Here is a 20,567-nt window from a genome sequence, read left to right as displayed (position 1 = left end):
GCTGCTCCTGGGTTATCGTTTGTTCTGGAACATTTCATTCGTGCACATCCTTGCACACATATCTTGTTTTGTTCCCCCCCCCTCCGTCACACACTCAGCACTTTACAGTTTCATACTCTCATACACAGGATGTCTAATGAACTACTTTAAGATCAAACTCTTATGTTCCTTTACTTCTTATTTCTACATTTTTTTAACCGATTCAACCCGTTCCAACTTTAAACATAGCATTCCCCAAACATTTATTCAGCTTCTCAAAGTCAAAGTCAGCTTTATTGTCAATTTCTTCACGTTAAGACACACAAAGAGATGGAAATTACGTTTCCCACCGTCCCACGGTGACTAGACACATTACACAACACGTACAAGCAAATAGCACAAAGAGTAAAAACGAATAGACAAGAGCGATGAATAAGTAATAAGCAAATAACTCAAATAAATAAACAATAAATAGATAAATAAGAGGAGCAAAATGGAGCAAGCGTGCATAGAGCAGACAGGCAGAATATAGTGCAAAAGAACAGGACGTTATGCAGCCGAGGGTGGGAGAGAATTCAGGATCCTGTCAGCTTGGAGTACGAAGCCGTTGGCGGGTCCGGTGCGGGAGCGCAGGCATCTTTACCTCTTCCCAGAGGGCAGAAGATCAAACAAAGAGTGAGCGGGGTGACTCACATCACACACAATCGCGGTCGCCTTGCGGGTGAGACGGGAGGCGTAAATGTCCTCCAGGGAGGGGAGCGGAGCCCCAATGATCTTACCAGCAGTGTCCACTATGCGCTGCAGAGCCTTCATGTTGTATTCAGTGCAACCACCACCCCACACAGCGATACAACTGGAGAGGACGCTCTCAATGGTGCCACGGTAGAATGTGGTCATTTGGGAAAAACCTCCCATTCCAATTTACTTGCTTTTGACCAAGTATCGCAGTCCTTTCTTAGTGGTTATTGCCATCTACAGGACTGGAGTGGTACAACAAAGTTTTTTTGACCTTTACAATCCTCTTATCAACTTGTATTGTTTAACCCAAAATTGTCGTGATACTAAGAAACAATTGGCACCCATCTGAATAGATTGTGATACCTGCACAAATAGTTTGACTCACTGGTGATTCAATGGAATTTCGGCGCATGTTTCCAGGTGTGGAACGACAAGCTAGTAAAAGCCTATATGCGCCTGACTCGTCATCGTTATGCTTCTTACTGAGAAATGTCTGCTGTGGTGATGTTTTCATAAGTTTCAATTGTCAATGTGTCAGACTGCGTCTTCTTTGTACGTGTCTGTGCATGTGTTATTACATATACCAGATAAGATATCACATCTCTACTGCGATGCAATAAAACAATGTTGCCCAACCTTTGAGCCAAGGCCCACATTGTATCTTAAAGAAAGAAAAAAAAAATGTCAGGGCAATATCACAATGCATTCCATAGCAATTGAAAGTAAATAATTTCCCTGTGTCTTCCTCTGGCGTACGTTTCAAAGACACCTGTCGTGCAATTAGACATTTTTTCCACTTATTGTTTCAGAGCACAATGGAGGCGCTCGAAGGAAGTGGATAAGAATTCTAGGCATGTTCCAAGCTGAGGTTGTTCCGTGGAAGAGGAAGTTACTCAGAAGTGGAGAGGGGTGGGCACGGGGTGGGACCTGGCCCAGCGAGACTCGCCTTAAATACGGCCGCTCCGCAGGACCTCTGTGGAGATTTTGTGAGCACATTGGGAATTTCTCTCTTCGGATGACATCAGCTGCTGAGGAAGTCAAACTTAATTCTCAAAAGTAAGCACTTTTATTTTCTCATCCTTGTCCTATCTTGTCGTGTCTTTAACGTCAAGTCTCATCCTAAAATGAATAAAAAGTTGATTGTGTTATTTGACTTAATTTTACAAACTCTTTGAATTTCTTTTCTGGTGCTAAAAGCCAAATGTTATCTTGATTGGTGAGCCAACACCCTTTCTCCTTAAAAAAATAAATAAAAGAGATAGCAAACATTCCTCACCCAGTTACCTTTAGCCTGTACAAATGTCACACTTACTGTCTCACGAGTTGAGACACGGACTTGTTGACACAAGGTAAGTAGCGTTACAGAAACTTTTAAAGCGAATGTAGTCAACAGATTGTACGCAATATCATTGCAGTCTACAACTTTATAGCTTGGAGGCTGTGGACTTTTCTTTGATTGACGCGACAAGCATCCTCAATAGCTCCCAGACGTATTTTTCTGTCGGTTGTAATTCACAATGACAGGAAGGCAAGACGTCAATTAACACTGCTTTGTTTTATCTTTGGTATTCACAAGAGTCAAGTATTGTAAATGAAGAAAGTCAAAGTTCAAGATTATCATTGATCATTTGTGCAATTTTTCCACATTGAATAAGTAAACAGCGATGTTGACGATGGCAGCTGCTACAGCTATGATGATAAAAAAATGATGATAAATGAATCTTTATCTTAATTCCGAAAAAAGAAGCATATTCTTTCTCAATGTGTTTTACATGAATACTTGTAAATGTATTAGATTATGCCGCTGAATTTTATTGGTGCAATAGTGGAAGACTTATCTGTTTAGCAATTGTAAAACATTTATTGCTGTCTGATGTGAAAGTGAAAATTCAATTGTGTAGTGTTTGATTGGGGCAATTTTGAAGACATTAAAAAAGTGTGTGTGTGTGTGTGTGTGTGTGTGTGTGTGTGTGTGTGTGTGTGTGTGTGTGTGTGTGTGTGTGTGTGTGTTTGTTGTGTGCAGACTCGTAGCCTGTCAGGCCTGTAGGTTCTCATTGTGATGTCACCAAAGCGCCACCCACGCCGGTTTGAGTACTACAAATATTTTGTAGTACTTAACTAGCCACTTGATATGCAAATGTTGTATTAAAATGAAAAGCTGGAGAACTCAGCTTGAGGTCAGCCATGAGATGCAGGGATGGGTTAATGTGAAAATGATTAACTACTGTTTGAATGATGACATGACCGCCTTATCTCTGCAGAGGCGGGGCTTGAGCCATAGAACTTTGCTGGAATTTTGGCTTGTGGAACTTCACACAAGAGTCAAGGCTGCCAACACACCAAACAAAACCCAACTAATTAAGTAGGTTGGTCTTTTAGTACTTTTTTTTTTTTTGCTTTAGTTTTCATTTTTCCGAGAAACTGACAAGTGTAAATCGACAAGCTACACTACAAGCTGCAGATTTGCAGCGTGAATTTTATTTAACTTTCTGTCTTTAATGGGTCCACAAACTACGAATCCACAAATTGAGAATTACTCCTGTATACAGTTCATTCTATCTGATACAAATATTTCCCTCACACAGAATCCAAGATGGAGCCCGCTGATACTAATGAGAAGAAGCAAAATGGCCCCACCAAAATCCGTGGCCCTGTGGCGGGCGTCTACTTGGCAAAATCCAAGCAGAAGATCACCATATACGAAGCCATGAAGAAACGCCTGCTTAAATCTGGAACGGCGTTGGCCCTGCTGGAAGCGCAGGTCGCCACAGTAGGTGTCGTAGACCCTGTGAAGAACCAAATACTTCCAGTCACGGAGGCCATCAAGGAAAATCTCATCGGACTTGACTTGAAGGAGAAGCTCCTCTTTGCAGAGAAGGCTGTCACCGGTTACGTGGACCCTTACACCAACCAAACCATCTCTGTGTTCCAAGCCATGCAAAAAGACTTGGTACCCAGAGATTACGGTTTAAGACTACTTGAAGCTCAAATCGCCACCCATGGCCTGTTCGATCCAATTGAGAAGACAACCATTTCAGTTGAGTCAGCCATTCAGAAAGGCTACTACGAGAAAGGTCTGCTGGATGACCAGATGTCAGAGTTGAAGGTGTTCTATGATCCGAGCACACAACAGCACATCAACTACAAAACACTGATAGAGAAGTGTATTGTGGAACCAGACACAGGTCTGCTTCTTCTCCCCATCTTCATCACCTTCAAGGGCTTGAGACGAGGCATTTCCTCCGCAGAACTCTTGGAATCCAAGATCATTGACAAAGAAATGTACGATAACCTGCAAGAGGGGAAGACTACAACCCAGCAAGTGATGCTGAATGAGACAGTAAAAGAATATCTCCAGGGTAAGGGCAGCATTGCTGGCATTGCAATCCTCTCATCCAATCAGATATTGAGCATCTATGAAGCCATGAAGCGCAACATACTGATGCCTGGGACGAGTCTAGTTCTTCTGGAAGCGCAAGCTGCAACCGGATTCATGATCGATCCCGTGGAAAACAAAAAGTTCACTGTAGACGAGGCTATAAAAAATAAACTCATTGGGCCGCAATATTACGCCAAGCTGCGTTCCGCCGAACGAGCCGTGACTGGCTACAAAGACCCGTACACGGAAAAAAACATTTCCCTCTTTCAAGCACTCTCCAAAGAACTCATCCTGAAGGAACATGGGATCCGCCTCCTGGAGGCGCAAATTGCCACAGGAGGAATAATCGACCCCATCCACAGCCACAGGCTCCCCACAGAGGTGGCCTTCCAAAGAGGATATTTTGACCAAGAAATGAAAGCCATACTTGATGATTCGGGTGATGACACAAAGGGATTCTTTGACCCAAACACTGAGGAGAATTTAACCTATCTTCAGTTGATCCAAAGGTGTGTCATCGATCCTGCTACGGGACTCTGCCTTCTTCCTCTTCGAAACAAATCAGATGTACTGAACTTCTCCTTTATTGATTACCAAACGAAGATGTCCTTCAAACAGAGGAAGGTGAAAGTGGCCTGTGGGAAGTACTCAGGAATGACAGTATCCCTGTGGGAGTTGCTGATGTCAGAATACTTGGATGAAAAGCAGCGCACAGACATCATACGGAAATACCGGGAAAGGATGCTCACTATCGAGACGATTGTCACAACAGTTCTACAAATCATTGAGACTTCTGTCAAAAACACCAAGGTCATCTTTGAAGGCATTAGAGAAACAGTCACAGCTAAACAGTTGGTTGAGGCTGATATCATCAGCGAGGAGATCCTAGATGATCTGAAAAAAGGTAAGAAGTCTGTTGAGGATGTAATTGAGGATCAAAACCTACATGTGTACCTCCAGGGTAAAGAAAGCATTGCAGGCGTTCTCCTACCCGACTCCCAGATCCTGACCATTTACCAAGCAAGACAGAAAGGCAAACTGATGCCAGGAACAGCTCTGATTTTACTCGAGGCTCAAGCGGCAACGGGATTCATCGTCGATCCTATCGGAAACAGAAAGTTTTCCGTAGACGAGGCTATCAAAGCCAAGATTGTTGGGCCCGAGTTTTACCTAAAGCTGCGCTCTGCAGAAAAGGCGGTGACAGGTTACAAAGACCCATACTACGGGAACACAATCTCTCTGTTCCAAGCCATGCAAAAAAACCTCATCGTAAAGGATCACGGTATTCGACTCCTGGAGGCGCAAATTGCCACTGGTGGCATCATTGACCCAATTAATAGCCACCGCATTCCTGTCCAAGTGGCCTACAAACGTGGGTATTTCAACCAGGAGATGAACGAGATCCTGAGTGATGCTAGTGATGACACCAAAGGCTTTTTTGATCCCAACACACATGAGAATCTCACCTACTTGCAACTCATGGCCAGATGTGTCACAGATCCCAGTACGGGACTCTATCTCCTGCCACTCAAAGGCAAAATTCACAAAGTCAACGTTGATGACACCATGAAGGAACTGTTCAGAACAACGGACGTTTCTGTACGGTATGGCCGCTTCAAGGGCAGGCATGCAACTCTTTGGGATCTCATCAATTCAGAGTATCTGTCTGAGGCAAAACGCCAGGAGTTCTTCAAATTCTTCAAGTCAAGGAAAATCACAATTAAGGAAATCATTGAGTCGATTTTAGTCATCATTGATAGCAAGGAGATAAAACAGCAAGCAGACCTGAGCATCCCAGGCCTTAGAGGGGAGGTTTCCGTCGTGGATCTTTTGGAGCTTGGAATAATAGATGAAAAAACCTACAAGAACTTGATTGATGGAACACTAAAGATCACTGACGTGTTGCAAATGGACAGCGTGAGGGCCTACCTTCAAGGGAAGAGCTGCGTCGCCGGTGTGATACTACAGCCTTCCAATCAGAAGATGAGCATTTACGAAGCCCAGAAAACTGGCATCCTAACACCCGGAACAGCTCTTTGCCTACTCGAAGCACAGGCAGCCACGGGGTTCATTGTCGATCCACTGACAAACAAAAAGCTGAGCGTGGAACAAGCGCTTCGGGAAATGTTGATAAATCCTCAGATGTATGAAAAGCTTCTGTCTGCGGAGAGAGCTGTCACCGGTTACATCGATCCATACACGGGCCAAAAGATTTCTCTTTTCCAAGCTTTGAAAAAGGATCTCATCGTGAAAAAGCATGGGATTCGTTTACTTGAGGCCCAAATCGCCACGGGCGGTATCATCGATCCCTTAAAATGTCTTCACTTACCCCTGGATGTTGCCTACAGAAAAGGATATTTTGATGAGGAAATGAACCAGATTCTGTCCGACCCAGATGATGACACTAAGGGATTTTTTGATCCAAACACACAGGAGAACCTCACTTATCTCCAGTTGGTCGAGAGGTGTATCACAGATCCCATCACTGGTCTTAGCCTATTGGTTATTGTGAAGAAAGGGGAGTTCGACTTCTTTGTTGATGAGGCCACAAAACGTATCCTGAAATCAAGGACAACCACTAAGGCAGGAGGAACGTACCAAGGAACCACGGTGTCACTGTGGGATCTGCTCTACTCCGGATATATCACTGAGGAGAGGAAGCGAGAGCTCGTGCAACAATACAAGTCTGGAGTTATCACGATTGAACGCTTTTTAGAAATCATCTTGATGATCATTCAGCAGCAAACCACGAGCACAACCTCACCATCAAACATCACATGTCAAATAGTTGAAACAAACATTGACAGCAGCACCACAAAGACCACCATCACACCAGTTAGAGAGACCATATACTTTCATGGCATTAGAAACTATGTCAGTGCTGCAAAGTTGTTTGAATCTAAAATCATTGACGAAAACATCTACAGAAAACTGATTGCAGGAACCATCACAGTCGAGGAAGTCAGTAAAATGGACTCTGTCCGTCGGTATCTCGAAGGGACCAACTGCATTGCAGGAGTGTACCTGCAGTCCACCAAAGAGACCCTGAGCATCTTTGAAGCCAAGTCCAGAGGCCTTCTGACTCCTGGAACGTCTCTTGTGCTCCTCGAGGCCCAAGCTGCCACTGGCTTTGTCATTGACCCAGTCAACAACAAGAAACTCTCAGTAGACGAGGCTGTATTTCAGGATGTGGTTGGCAGAGAATGGCAAGAGAAGCTGCTCTCGGCAGAACGAGCTGTCACAGGCTACAAAGACCCTTACACCGAAAAAACAATCTCCCTCTTCCAAGCGCTGAAGAAAGACCTGATCGTCAAAGATCATGGAGTTCGCCTTCTGGAAGCTCAAATTGCCACAGGGGGCATCATTGACCCAGTTTACAGCCATAGAGTTCCTCTGCAGGTGGCTTACCAAAGAGGCTACTTTGATGAGGAAATGAACCAGATTCTGTCCGACCCAGATGATGACACTAAGGGATTTTTTGATCCAAACACACAAGAGAACCTCACTTATCTCCAGTTGGTCGAGAGGTGTATCACAGATCCCATCACTGGTCTTAGCCTATTGGTTATTGTGAAGAAAGGGGAGTTCGACTTCTTTGTTGATGAGGCCACAAAACTTATCCTGAAATCAAGGACAACCACTAAGGCAGGAGGAACGTACCAAGGAACCACGGTGTCACTGTGGGATCTGCTCTACTCCGGATCTATCACTGAGGAGAGGAAGCGAGAGCTCGTGCAACAATACAAGTCTGGAGTTATCACGATTGAACGCTTTTTAGAAATCATCTTGATGATCATTCAGCAGCAGACCACAACCTCACCATCAACCATCCCACGTCAAATACCTGGAACAAACTTTGACAACGGGACCACAAAGCCCCCCATCACAACAGTTACAATATACTTTCCTGGCATTAGAAAGAAAGTCAGTGCTGCAAAGTTGTTTGAATCTAAAATCATTGACGAAAACATCTACAGAAAACTGATTGCAGGAACCATCACAGTCGAGGAAGTCAGTAAAATGGACTCTGTCCGTCGGTATCTCGAAGGGACCAACTGCATTGCAGGAGTGTACCTGCAGTCCACCAAAGAGACCCTGAGCATCTTTGAAGCCAAGTCCAGAGGCCTTCTGACTCCTGGAATGTCTCTTGTGCTCCTCGAGGCCCAAGCTGCCACTGGCTTTGTCATTGACCCAGTCAACAACAAGAAACTCTCAGTAGACGAGGCTGTATTTCAGGGTGTGGTTGGCAGAGAATGGCAAGAGAAGCTGCTCTCGGCAGAACGAGCTGTCACAGGCTACAAAGACCCTTACACCGAAAAAACAATCTCCCTCTTCCAAGCGCTGAAGAAAGACCTGATCGTCAAAGATCATGGAGTTCGCCTTCTGGAAGCTCAAATTGCCACAGGGGGCATCATTGACCCAGTTTACAGCCATAGAGTTCCTCTGCAGGTGGCTTACCAAAGAGGCTACTTTGATGAGGAAATGAACCAGATTCTGTCCGACCCAGATGATGACACTAAGGGATTTTTTGATCCAAACACACAAGAGAACCTCACTTATCTCCAGTTGGTCGAGAGGTGTATCACAGATCCCATCACTGGTCTTAGCCTATTGGTTATTGTGAAGAAAGGGGAGTTCGACTTCTTTGTTGATGAGGCCACAAAACTTATCCTGAAATCAAGGACAACCACTAAGGCAGGAGGAACGTACCAAGGAACCACGGTGTCACTGTGGGATCTGCTCTACTCCGGATCTATCACTGAGGAGAGGAAGCGAGAGCTCGTGCAACAATACAAGTCTGGAGTTATCACGATTGAACGCTTTTTAGAAATCATCTTGATGATCATTCAGCAGCAGACCACAACCTCACCATCAACCATCCCACGTCAAATACCTGGAACAAACTTTGACAACGGGACCACAAAGCCCCCCATCACAACAGTTACAATATACTTTCCTGGCATTAGAAAGAAAGTCAGTGCTGCAAAGTTGTTTGAATCTAAAATCATTGACGAAAACATCTACAGAAAACTGATTGCAGGAACCATCACAGTCGAGGAAGTCAGTAAAATGGACTCTGTCCGTCGGTATCTCGAAGGGACCAACTGCATTGCAGGAGTGTACCTGCAGTCCACCAAAGAGACCCTGAGCATCTTTGAAGCCAAGTCCAGAGGCCTTCTGACTCCTGGAATGTCTCTTGTGCTCCTCGAGGCCCAAGCTGCCACTGGCTTTGTCATTGACCCAGTCAACAACAAGAAACTCTCAGTAGACGAGGCTGTATTTCAGGGTGTGGTTGGCAGAGAATGGCAAGAGAAGCTGCTCTCGGCAGAACGAGCTGTCACAGGCTACAAAGACCCTTACACCGAAAAAACAATCTCCCTCTTCCAAGCGCTGAAGAAAGACCTGATCGTCAAAGATCATGGAGTTCGCCTTCTGGAAGCTCAAATTGCCACAGGGGGCATCATTGACCCAGTTTACAGCCATAGAGTTCCTCTGCAGGTGGCTTACCAAAGAGGCTACTTTGATGAGGAAATGAACCAGATTCTGTCCGACCCAGATGATGACACTAAGGGATTTTTTGATCCAAACACACAAGAGAACCTCACTTATCTCCAGTTGGTCGAGAGGTGTATCACAGATCCCATCACTGGTCTTAGCCTATTGGTTATTGTGAAGAAAGGGGAGTTCGACTTCTTTGTTGATGAGGCCACAAAACTTATCCTGAAATCAAGGACAACCACTAAGGCAGGAGGAACGTACCAAGGAACCACGGTGTCACTGTGGGATCTGCTCTACTCCGGATCTATCACTGAGGAGAGGAAGCGAGAGCTCGTGCAACAATACAAGTCTGGAGTTATCACGATTGAACGCTTTTTAGAAATCATCTTGATGATCATTCAGCAGCAGACCACAACCTCACCATCAACCATCCCACGTCAAATACCTGGAACAAACTTTGACAACGGGACCACAAAGCCCCCCATCACAACAGTTACAATATACTTTCCTGGCATTAGAAAGAAAGTCAGTGCTGCAAAGTTGTTTGAATCTAAAATCATTGACGAAAACATCTACAGAAAACTGATTGCAGGAACCATCACAGTCGAGGAAGTCAGTAAAATGGACTCTGTCCGTCGGTATCTCGAAGGGACCAACTGCATTGCAGGAGTGTACCTGCAGTCCACCAAAGAGACCCTGAGCATCTTTGAAGCCGAGTCCAGAGGCCTTCTGACTCCTGGAACGTCTCTTGTGCTCCTCGAGGCCCAAGCTGCCACTGGCTTTGTCATTGACCCAGTCAACAACAAGAAACTCTCAGTAGACGAGGCTGTATTTCAGGGTGTGGTTGGCAGAGAATGGCAAGAGAAGCTGCTCTCGGCAGAACGAGCTGTCACAGGCTACAAAGACCCTTACACCGAAAAAACAATCTCCCTCTTCCAAGCGCTGAAGAAAGACCTGATCGTCAAAGATCATGGAGTTCGCCTTCTGGAAGCTCAAATTGCCACAGGGGGCATCATTGACCCAGTTTACAGCCATAGAGTTCCTCTGCAGGTGGCTTACCAAAGAGGCTACTTTGATGAGAAAATGAACCAGATTCTGTCCGACCCAGATGATGACACTAAGGGATTTTTTGATCCAAACACACAAGAGAACCTCACTTATCTCCAGTTGGTCGAGAGGTGTATCACAGATCCCATCACTGGTCTTAGCCTATTGGTTATTGTGAAGAAAGGGGAGTTCGACTTCTTTGTTGATGAGGCCACAAAACTTATCCTGAAATCAAGGACAACCACTAAGGCAGGAGGAACGTACCAAGGAACCACGGTGTCACTGTGGGATCTGCTCTACTCCGGATCTATCACTGAGGAGAGGAAGCGAGAGCTCGTGCAACAATACAAGTCTGGAGTTATCACGATTGAACGCTTTTTAGAAATCATCTTGATGATCATTCAGGAGCAGACCACAACCTCACCATCAACCATCCCACGTCAAATACCTGGAACAAACTTTGACAACGGGACCACAAAGCCCCCCATCACAACAGTTACAATATACTTTCCTGGCATTAGAAAGAAAGTCAGTGCTGCAAAGTTGTTTGAATCTAAAATCATTGACGAAAACATCTACAGAAAACTGATTGCAGGAACCATCACAGTCGAGGAAGTCAGTAAAATGGACTCTGTCCGTCGGTATCTCGAAGGGACCAACTGCATTGCAGGAGTGTACCTGCAGTCCACCAAAGAGACCCTGAGCATCTTTGAAGCCAAGTCCAGAGGCCTTCTGACTCCTGGAACGTCTCTTGTGCTCCTCGAGGCCCAAGCTGCCACTGGCTTTGTCATTGACCCAGTCAACAACAAGAAACTCTCAGTAGACGAGGCTGTATTTCAGGGTGTGGTTGGCAGAGAATGGCAAGAGAAGCTGCTCTCGGCAGAACGAGCTGTCACAGGCTACAAAGACCCTTACACCGAAAAAACAATCTCCCTCTTCCAAGCGCTGAAGAAAGACCTGATCGTCAAAGATCATGGAGTTCGCCTTCTGGAAGCTCAAATTGCCACAGGGGGCATCATTGACCCAGTTTACAGCCATAGAGTTCCTCTGCAGGTGGCTTACCAAAGAGGCTACTTTGATGAGGAAATGAACCAGATTCTGTCCGACCCAGATGATGACACTAAGGGATTTTTTGATCCAAACACACAAGAGAACCTCACTTATCTCCAGTTGGTCGAGAGGTGTATCACAGATCCCATCACTGGTCTTAGCCTATTGGTTATTGTGAAGAAAGGGGAGTTCTACTTCTTTGTTGATGAGGCCACAAAACTTATCCTGAAATCAAGGACAACCACTAAGGCAGGAGGAACGTACCAAGGAACCACGGTGTCACTGTGGGATCTGCTCTACTCCGGATCTATCACTGAGGAGAGGAAGCGAGAGCTCGTGCAACAATACAAGTCTGGAGTTATCACGATTGAACGCTTTTTAGAAATCATCTTGATGATCATTCAGCAGCAGACCACAACCTCACCATCAACCATCCCACGTCAAATACCTGGAACAAACTTTGACAACGGGACCACAAAGCCCCCCATCACAACAGTTACAATATACTTTCCTGGCATTAGAAAGAAAGTCAGTGCTGCAAAGTTGTTTGAATCTAAAATCATTGACGAAAACATCTACAGAAAACTGATTGCAGGAACCATCACAGTCGAGGAAGTCAGTAAAATGGACTCTGTCCGTCGGTATCTCGAAGGGACCAACTGCATTGCAGGAGTGTACCTGCAGTCCACCAAAGAGACCCTGAGCATCTTTGAAGCCAAGTCCAGAGGCCTTCTGACTCCTGGAACGTCTCTTGTGCTCCTCGAGGCCCAAGCTGCCACTGGCTTTGTCATTGACCCAGTCAACAACAAGAAACTCTCAGTAGACGAGGCTGTATTTCAGGGTGTGGTTGGCAGAGAATGGCAAGAGAAGCTGCTCTCGGCAGAACGAGCTGTCACAGGCTACAAAGACCCTTACACCGAAAAAACAATCTCCCTCTTCCAAGCCCTGAAGAAAGACCTGATCGTCAAAGATCATGGAGTTCGCCTTCTGGAAGCTCAAATTGCCACAGGGGGCATCATTGACCCAGTTTACAGCCATAGAGTTCCTCTGCAGGTGGCTTACCAAAGAGGCTACTTTGATGAGGAAATGAACCAGATTCTGTCCGACCCAGATGATGACACTAAGGGATTTTTTGATCCAAACACACAAGAGAACCTCACTTATCTCCAGCTGCTTGAGAGGTGCATTACAGATCCCATCACTGGACTAAGTTTACTCCCCTTGATGAAAAAGTAAAAGTCTGTTTACGATTTTGTGCTATGTCTGAATTAACCCTGCTGTGAGCATTTATATTTTTTCACTCATGAACCTTTAATCATAGTTTTTTAGGTTTTATACTAATATGCAAGAAATCTGTGCTAGATTTGCTCAAGTTGATGAAACTTAGTTTGCCTGTACTTTGTGAAAAAAATATGGCCTAATAAACATCCATGTGAGCATTATTTGTTTCGTTCAGTGATAATTACGATCTGGCATTCTCCCATTCTTAATTGTTCTATGAACGGGTTCTCTGGTCTAAATCTAAGCAGAGTCAAAAATGCAGATACATATCAAAGGTGAACATTAAACATCACATACTCCGAAAAACCTCAAGAATTTAGCTTCAATTTTCTTACAGCTTTCCCTTGAGAGGAGAAAACATGAACTTGCACGATTCAACGACTGGAAACCTTTTGCCTCATGATTTTGAGTCAAATAACACCAAATGTCACATTAAAAAAAGCCAATCAAATACGATTTATTAGAAATGACCAATGGAAAACCAAAACTAAGTCAATTCAGGGTTCACTGTGGTCTTAACAAAAACGTAACTATTCGTCAATCGTGTGTCTGGTTTGAGCTCTATTCCAATTTGTCCAGCAACTGGCGAATCTCCTGTTGTCCGCGATAAATTCGCTTTATCCCTCTTGGTAGATCCCGACAGGAGGACAGGTTGAGGTAGTCTAGTCCTGATGTTTGGCTGATGAGAAGCCTGTGAATTGTAATTGATATTTAGAACCTTTCATTTGGGTAATTATGATACTAAAAGGTAAACAAAGAAAAGGTATTTTCCGTTACCTCAGGGAACCTGCTGTAATTTTGGTCCCGCTCAGATTGAGTGACCGGAGGGTGTGGTTGACCTGGGCCAGGTGAATCATGGCCGCCTCCAATTCCTCCTGAGAAAAAGGCTGATTGGCCACATCCAACTGCCGCAATGTGTGACTCCACTTCTGCATCAGGGCATGGAGGCCCCTATTCAGGGACAATGTGCCCATGTGGCTGGTGAAATACTGAGACCAGAAGAGGCACTCCAGTTCTGCCAGACACAAGGTTGGCACATTTCAGACTTTTGAAAACCTAGCCTTAGTTTTAAACTCAAAATCATGCCTTTACCAAGACAGGGTAAAGCCTCCAGACCCGCAGATGTAATGCGTGAACAGCCACGCAGGTCCAGCACCCGCAACCGGGGGGAGCCAAAGAGTATGTCCCGTAACTGTTTGTCATTTATGTAGTTGTACGACGCAGTGGCAATACACAGCTCCTCCAGTAGAGGGAAGCCCGGAGATGATTCAGCACCATTACGACTATTAGTATTCTTGAACACCGGGCAGACGTTCAGCATCCGGAGTGTCTGATGGCAAGAACAGTAGAGATGTTTTTTTGTTTTTTTTGTAGTGGATTCAAATCAGAAAGCCGTAACAAAATATGTACCGGAGGTGAGGTTAAGTCACATGTGGAACGCAATAGCCACTTAGCTTTTTGTATCTGTGTTTGTGACTTGAGTCCCTCACCTCTGATATCAACAATCTTTTACCTTAAGTTTAGGGCAAGATCTCTGTAGCGCTTGGATATAAACAGTTATATCGTTGTCTGTACTGTCAAGCTTTGTGTTAACCTCCAGTATTTCCAAATTGGGACAGCATCCCCTCTGAAAACAGAAGCAACATAGTAATTGTTGTTTCCAAGACATTTGAGAGAGACTTATGGTTTCTTACAGAGATGAAGGAAAATCGGCCACACTTGGGTCTGTGGGTGAACTGAATCTGCTGGATTTGTGCGCCGTGATCATCCAGGTAAGTGAGAAGACCATCCTCTTCAAACTACGGCAAGACAATTATTTCATGTATTACATTGGACGGAAACGTTTTGTGTGCCTCTGTGGGGCTCCTGAGACATTCCTCCACAGGATGGGCTCACCTTCGTGTACTGTAGGTTTAAGCTACGTAGTGAGTGGCCGTGCAGGCCCAAGCTCTGGAAGCCCGCCTTCGTTAGGCCGATACAGTAGGAGAGCGTGAGCGAGGTCAAGTGAGAGCAGAACTGCGACACAACCTGACGGGGGATTTTTTTTTTCATTTTTATAAACTGTAATTTCCACACAAAATTTAATTTTGTAAATAAACCTCATGACCTACATCGACTGCATAGTCCACATTCTCAGTCCAATGATGGAGGGAGAAATCCCGTAGTTGAGAGAATCTGAAAACAAAAAATTAAGGTAATATTTAAACAGAACATTCACCTAGCTAATTTTAACGGCAACATCGTCATACAGCATACCTGCTCTGCGCTAGCCAGTCGAATGTGTTTTTAATCCATCTCTGTGTTTCTGGGATCTGATCTTCGCCCGGCGCGATCCAGCAGTGACCGACGGAGACTTTCCGCCACAGGATAGGAGTGGCGGCGGCGATGTTCCACAGGCGGCACACCCTTCCCACCCTAGCACGGGAAACGCATCATTTTTAGCTAAACACAACCAACCTCAACATCAAGACTGGTCGAACACTACCTGCACAGAAAGGGCACAGCACCATCTTCCATGACCACCATCTTGAAAATATTAACCAGAACCTCCTCCGGAAGACTTTGCCCCCATCTGTGGTCGCATGGCTTCGCCGCAAACACAGGCGGCGTCGCCTCTTTTTTGACATCCATTTTCTTTCCTCCCTTTTTCTTCTTTGTCTTGGGGACCCATGTGGCGCTACGGTCCTGCGAGTTGGTGCTGGATATGACGAGGAGCATGTCCTCGCCCTCGTGGACCGTGTATCTGGGCTCGTCCATTCTTTTCACGTTGGTCCTTTTCTTTTTTGCTTTTTGTTTTTTGAGCTCAGTGGTGTTTCTCTTTCGTGAAGCATTTTGGGGCTTTGCTTCTTGATTTTCCTGGGTGGACAGGAAAGCCACAACATCTTCAACCGCCCCTTCAGCAGACGCCATCATCAGGATACTCTCTCGTCTTTTATGACAACGAACATAGCCAGTGACAAATAATCTGAAAACAAGACAGAGAGGAATGTTACTGTATAGGTGTTCTTTTTTTATTACTATATTCTAGAATAGTCTTGGTAAAATGGTTACATCTTTATCAACATATATTTGCAGACCACCATTTTAAATGATCTTTCATTGGGGCATGTGTGAAATGCTTTGCGTCTTATTATTACAATTTACGTTACATTTATTACCTTTATATGCATTTATTATTATCTGAACCATTGCAAAGTGCCATTCAGAAAGATTCGCGTTGTTATCTTACCTAAAGGTGTGGGTCAACCTGCAGCTCTTTTATGCTATTATTACACACTAATGTTTTTCGAACAATTGTATATCTCACAATGTGTTGCAGCTAGCTGTTCGCTAAGGAAGTCAGCGACGCCGCGCGATATAACAAGTCACAATTACAAGGTAAAATGGCGTGTAACTGGCGTCGTTAAACTTCGTGAGCTTACAACTTTTGAATCTATTTTAAAAATCTAAGACGTGTCCAAAATTTGTAGGCTCTGTTATTGTTGTTGCTGTTTTAAGTTCCGCCATGTTTTAAGCGAGATACGCCCTGCTGCAGTATGATTGGTTGCAGGATGCGCATCACTCCAATATGATTGGCTGGAGCATCTGGGACACGCCCTCAAGGAAACACTCGCCATAAAACATTCTGTATTTTACTATTATTATTATTAAAAATGTTCGATATTATTATTATTACTATTATTATTATTATTATTATTATTATTATTATTATTATTATTATTATCATCAAATTCAGATCATACAGGGTCCGGCAAAATGATCTGACACATTTGTAGGTTGAATAAAATTCAAATAAATTAAAGAAACAAAAAAGTTTTGTCTTTTATTTTCGAAAAGAACATATAATGCCATTTTGTTCGAATGATGTTATTTTGTTTCGTTTCAGTTTTTAACATGAATTGGACCGGTGAGCATCGCGCTTTCATTGTGGAAACGTTTATCAAGAACGAATCTGTAACTGTAACACAACGAGCGTTCCGTTTGCGCTTCAGACTTGGTAGACATGATCCCGTACCTCCTCAAAACACGATCTTGTCATGGGTTACTAACTTCAGAGCCAGTGGATCAGCATTGAAACGAAAATCAACCGGCCGACCTCGCACCGCCAGAACTCCAGAAAATGTGGCAGCGGTAAGACCAAAATGACATTATTCGAAAACGAAACGAAAATAAAATGAAACGAAACAAAACTGCATATGTACTTTTCGAAAATAAAATTAAAAAAAAATATTTTGTTTCTTTCATTTATTTGCATTTTATTAAACCTACAAATGTGTCATTTTGCCGTACCATGGCCTTTGAAGGATCTTGCCACATCCAAGATGGCCGCCACGTAAACATGTTTGCACGACGCATTGGGATAGCTAGTCTGTCTACATTTGTAGGCTATACCACTACATCCAATCGCACTGTTGTGTTTGTTCATTTCTGCACGAGACAGGGAGCGCAAATTCGCCCTGTCGTGGCGCGGGACATTTCATGGTAAAACACGCGTTGACGTTATAATTCTTTTGCATGACATTGTCTGTATTTTCATTTCTTAGCGATAGTAGCGCTAATTCTACCGCCTGCAATTCATTGCCGATGAACGGTGGTATTGCTAACGTTAGCTTCACACGTGACGTTCAATAACAGTTGATGTAGCTTTGCAAACATTTGATTTGTGCAGAATCACTGTTCCCTGCAAACACAATAATGATGATGTATCCTTCACTTGTTTCTCTACCATAACAGCTGGCAATGGAGTCTGGGGGCAATTTCTCTCTTTCTGGAAAATCAGTTATAATTGAAGCAAATTTGAGTAAGTCTAAAGACATTTACTTCAAGAAATCTGGAGTATCAATTGATATTTGTACAATTAATGTTTCGGTTTTTTCAGGAGATGATTATTATTGGAAGTTGGTGGCAGACTTCATTGGCCCTCAAATGGGAGAAGGCTTGGATCTTGACAGAGACCTTTGCAAGAACAGATTCCTCATTCAAAGTGGACTCATGAGAGAGGACAATAACTTCCCGTGGATTTCCATCATCGATTGGCTGAAGAAGATTTTCCCATCTTACCATTCGGCGGACTTTCGGTGCTTGATCGAAAGAGGCATCGCCGCCACCTTGAGCTTGACGGGCGAGGCCAGGCGCGTCTTTCTGGACTCGTATGTCAACTTTAACTTTGTGGGCCCCATATGTGATAGCATCGGTGTCGAACGAGACCACCTTTTAAAAATGAAAGACTTTTCTGAGCGGGCGCAGTCCATTGAGGTCACCAATGGTTTGATTCTGGAGCTGAACAACTTTGTGATAAGGGAGAAAGTTTCCCCCATCAATTTGGTCACCTGGCTGAGGAACTTCAACCCGCAATACTGCAAAGATGGCAACATTCAAAAATCTTACAGTGTTCTGAAGCTTAAGCTCAAAAAGTTAAAGATGTGCCACCTCAGTTCTCAAACGAGAAGTCACAGGCGAAACTTTGTGATGGAGAACTGGCTTCAAAGTCCGTTTGAGCTGGTAAAGTCCAAAGGCTACCACAAGACCTTTGTCAAAAAGCGCATGCAGTCCTCTCCCTGCGAAAAAGTGATGGTCAAGGAGGAATACGACACCTACGAAATTTCTCCCGGTGTGGAGTCCGAGCAGAATTCTTCACTTCGAGTCGTCAATAAAGACTTGCCGGTCTGCTGCGGCGGCGACGCCAACAACGACAAAGTGTTGCCGTCTCTCCTGGACGTGGCCATGTTGTCTGTCCAGAAGCTGTCAAGCATACACGGCGGGCAAACTCAAAATTGCGAGAGAGTTTCCTGGGACCTTCTCAGAAATCAGTATGCGTTGACGTGCAAGAAGCACCCCGTCATGGTGGCCTTTGAGAAAACGCTTAATTCGGTCGGCGAGCAGGCCTCGCTGGCCCCCCCGGTGGTCTTCCTGCACCACAACGCCAACTTCTTGGTGGATGTACACGAGACGGTGGAGAAGCAGCTCATGGCCTTTGAGAACGAGATCACGCAGTCACGAGGTGACAAGCTGGGCCGGGACGGGAACCCGCTTTTTAAGAAGGTGCTCAGCTTCAGCGAGAGCGCCACCTCCCGCTTTATCCACATGGCCACGGACCTGCTGATCCCCAGAAAGGGGGCTTTGCTGAGCTATAAGAAACACTGGATGGCCTTCTGCGCGGAGAAGCAAAACCCCTCCCGGATCGTCAGGAAGCCGCCGACGCTGTTCAGTAGTTACTTTGAGGCAGCCGCAGGCCTCACCCACCACCACAACGAGGTGGCGCTCTTCTTCTCCGACATGCTGGCACTCACCAACGACCAGAGACCCAACGTCCTCCTGGAGAGCGTGGTCGCCGACGCGAGCGATTCCGTCATCCAGAGCATTGTGTGCGTTCTCGCAATCATCTACTGCAAAGTAGTGGGGCCCTACTGGCAGCTTCTAACCAGCACAGGCGAGTATTCCCTCTTCAGCCAGTACCTACTCTGCCTCTACCAGAAGTGTCTGGAATGGTCCAAAGACCCGTCTACTCTGATGGTGCCCGAGAAGGTCACCAATGTCTTCCTGCAGCTTGCGCTGCAAGACCAGATCTACCCCGGCGTGTACCACTACTGTGAGGATTTGCACACCAACAGGGACCTCATCAGGGTCTGCTTGAAAAGGATGATCAAAGTGATTACCGGCGTCGCCGAAAAGCACCTGATGGACTTCCTGCCGGGAGGCCGTTACGCCAAAGTGCCGTCGGCCGATTTGAACATAAAGCTGCTGAGCTGCAAGTTCTCCACCCTGATGGCCGAATATCCCTACAGCCAGTCGCAAAAACAGAAAGAATGCTCGGCGCATTCGGACAGCTCGGAGGACTTGAGCTCATCTGACTCTGAAGAGCCTTCCAGCCAGCAAGCTCTCAACACTGACGGCGGAGCACAATGGGGCAAAGGTCGGGGACGGCAGAAGATGGCTAAACGTTCAGCGAACGTCCATCCAGAGTGCATGGACTTAGACTACATCAGCGCCATCGTGGATCGGAACGGCGGGGGGTGCCGCACCCAGCAGGACGTAGACAAGCTGATGCTGCGCTTGGCCAACGACAACAGGAAGACCAAGTGGGAGGCCGTCCGCTGTGAGATTGCATACCAGAAAAGGGTGCTGGGCAACACGGACCCCATCCTCAACTCCAATTTCCGCAACACCAGTGAAATGGTGATGAAGCTAAAGCTCTCACTGCCCCGCGTCAAGCCGGGCTACTCCATCGTCTTGGCTCCACGTAAGACGGCGGTGATGAAGCGTGTCCGTCAGAAAGCGGGGGACGGTTCGCAAGCCGTCCCAAGCCCGAAGGAAACCAGCAGACCTAACATTGTCCAAGAATCGTGAGTGTTTATTTACAAAGCATAGTGATGACTAACCGTCTTTTTCACTCAACTGTACAAAGTTTATTTTTTTTACTGCTCGTCATATCTGGGTCGTCTTTATTCAGGGATTTCGAAATATGCTATTATGACGGCCTAAGTGACAACTAAATTGATCATGAGTATTGCTGAAAAAAATAAAAACATCTGCATGGTTAGCCAATTGTCATGTTTTTAGCTCACGCAAGGACATCCTTGTGAAATATTTATAT

The 20,567-nt window shown here is 45.2% G+C and overlaps 3 protein-coding genes across 6 annotated transcripts; 2 read left to right on the top strand and 1 right to left on the bottom strand.

The window, feature by feature from the left end:
* Positions 1-1,633: 1,633 nt before the first annotated feature.
* On the top strand, positions 1,634-13,134 carry eppk1 (epiplakin 1). Of its 2 annotated transcripts, none has more exons than XM_085900430.1 (3): positions 1,634-1,773; positions 2,979-3,079; positions 3,303-13,134. In XM_085900430.1, the coding sequence occupies exon 3, from the start codon at positions 3,311-3,313 to the stop codon at positions 12,926-12,928; it is 9,618 nt and encodes a 3,205-aa protein (XP_085756556.1). In that variant the 5' UTR covers positions 1,634-1,773; positions 2,979-3,079; positions 3,303-3,310; the 3' UTR covers positions 12,929-13,134. The 2 variants fall into 2 exon arrangements, with proteins under 2 accessions (XP_085756556.1, XP_085756557.1); XM_085900431.1 differs by having other exon boundaries at positions 2,979-3,083.
* A 266-nt stretch (positions 13,135-13,400) lies between these two features.
* Positions 13,401-17,095, bottom strand: fbxl6 (F-box and leucine-rich repeat protein 6). 2 transcript variants are annotated; one of them, XM_085900435.1, is made up of 10 exons: positions 16,989-17,095; positions 15,459-15,938; positions 15,230-15,388; positions 15,085-15,148; positions 14,870-15,001; positions 14,668-14,772; positions 14,487-14,600; positions 14,066-14,303; positions 13,751-13,988; positions 13,401-13,664 (listed from the first exon to the last, which is right to left on the bottom strand). In XM_085900435.1, exons 2-10 carry the CDS (start codon positions 15,884-15,886, stop codon positions 13,535-13,537), a joined length of 1,608 nt encoding a protein of 535 aa, XP_085756561.1. In that variant the 5' UTR covers positions 15,887-15,938; positions 16,989-17,095; the 3' UTR covers positions 13,401-13,534. The 2 variants fall into 2 exon arrangements, with proteins under 2 accessions (XP_085756561.1, XP_085756560.1); XM_085900434.1 differs by lacking the exon at positions 16,989-17,095 and adding an exon at positions 16,203-16,512.
* On the top strand, positions 16,865-20,513 carry LOC147041178 (uncharacterized). Of its 2 annotated transcripts, none has more exons than XM_085900432.1 (3): positions 16,865-17,104; positions 17,708-17,774; positions 17,853-20,513. In XM_085900432.1, exons 1-3 carry the CDS (start codon positions 16,868-16,870, stop codon positions 20,318-20,320), a joined length of 2,772 nt encoding a protein of 923 aa, XP_085756558.1. In that variant the 5' UTR covers positions 16,865-16,867; the 3' UTR covers positions 20,321-20,513. The 2 variants fall into 2 exon arrangements, with proteins under 2 accessions (XP_085756558.1, XP_085756559.1); XM_085900433.1 differs by lacking the exon at positions 16,865-17,104 and adding an exon at positions 17,297-17,455.
* Positions 20,514-20,567: the final 54 nt, after the last annotated feature.

The sequence above is a fragment of the Syngnathus leptorhynchus genome, chromosome 20 (assembly GCF_054491065.1).
Source record: "Syngnathus leptorhynchus isolate UIUO chromosome 20, UIUO_Slep, whole genome shotgun sequence".
NCBI lineage: Eukaryota > Metazoa > Chordata > Actinopteri > Syngnathiformes > Syngnathidae > Syngnathus > Syngnathus leptorhynchus.
The sequence above is the reverse complement of the archived record's forward strand: the minus strand, read 5'-3'. Positions and strand labels throughout refer to the sequence as shown.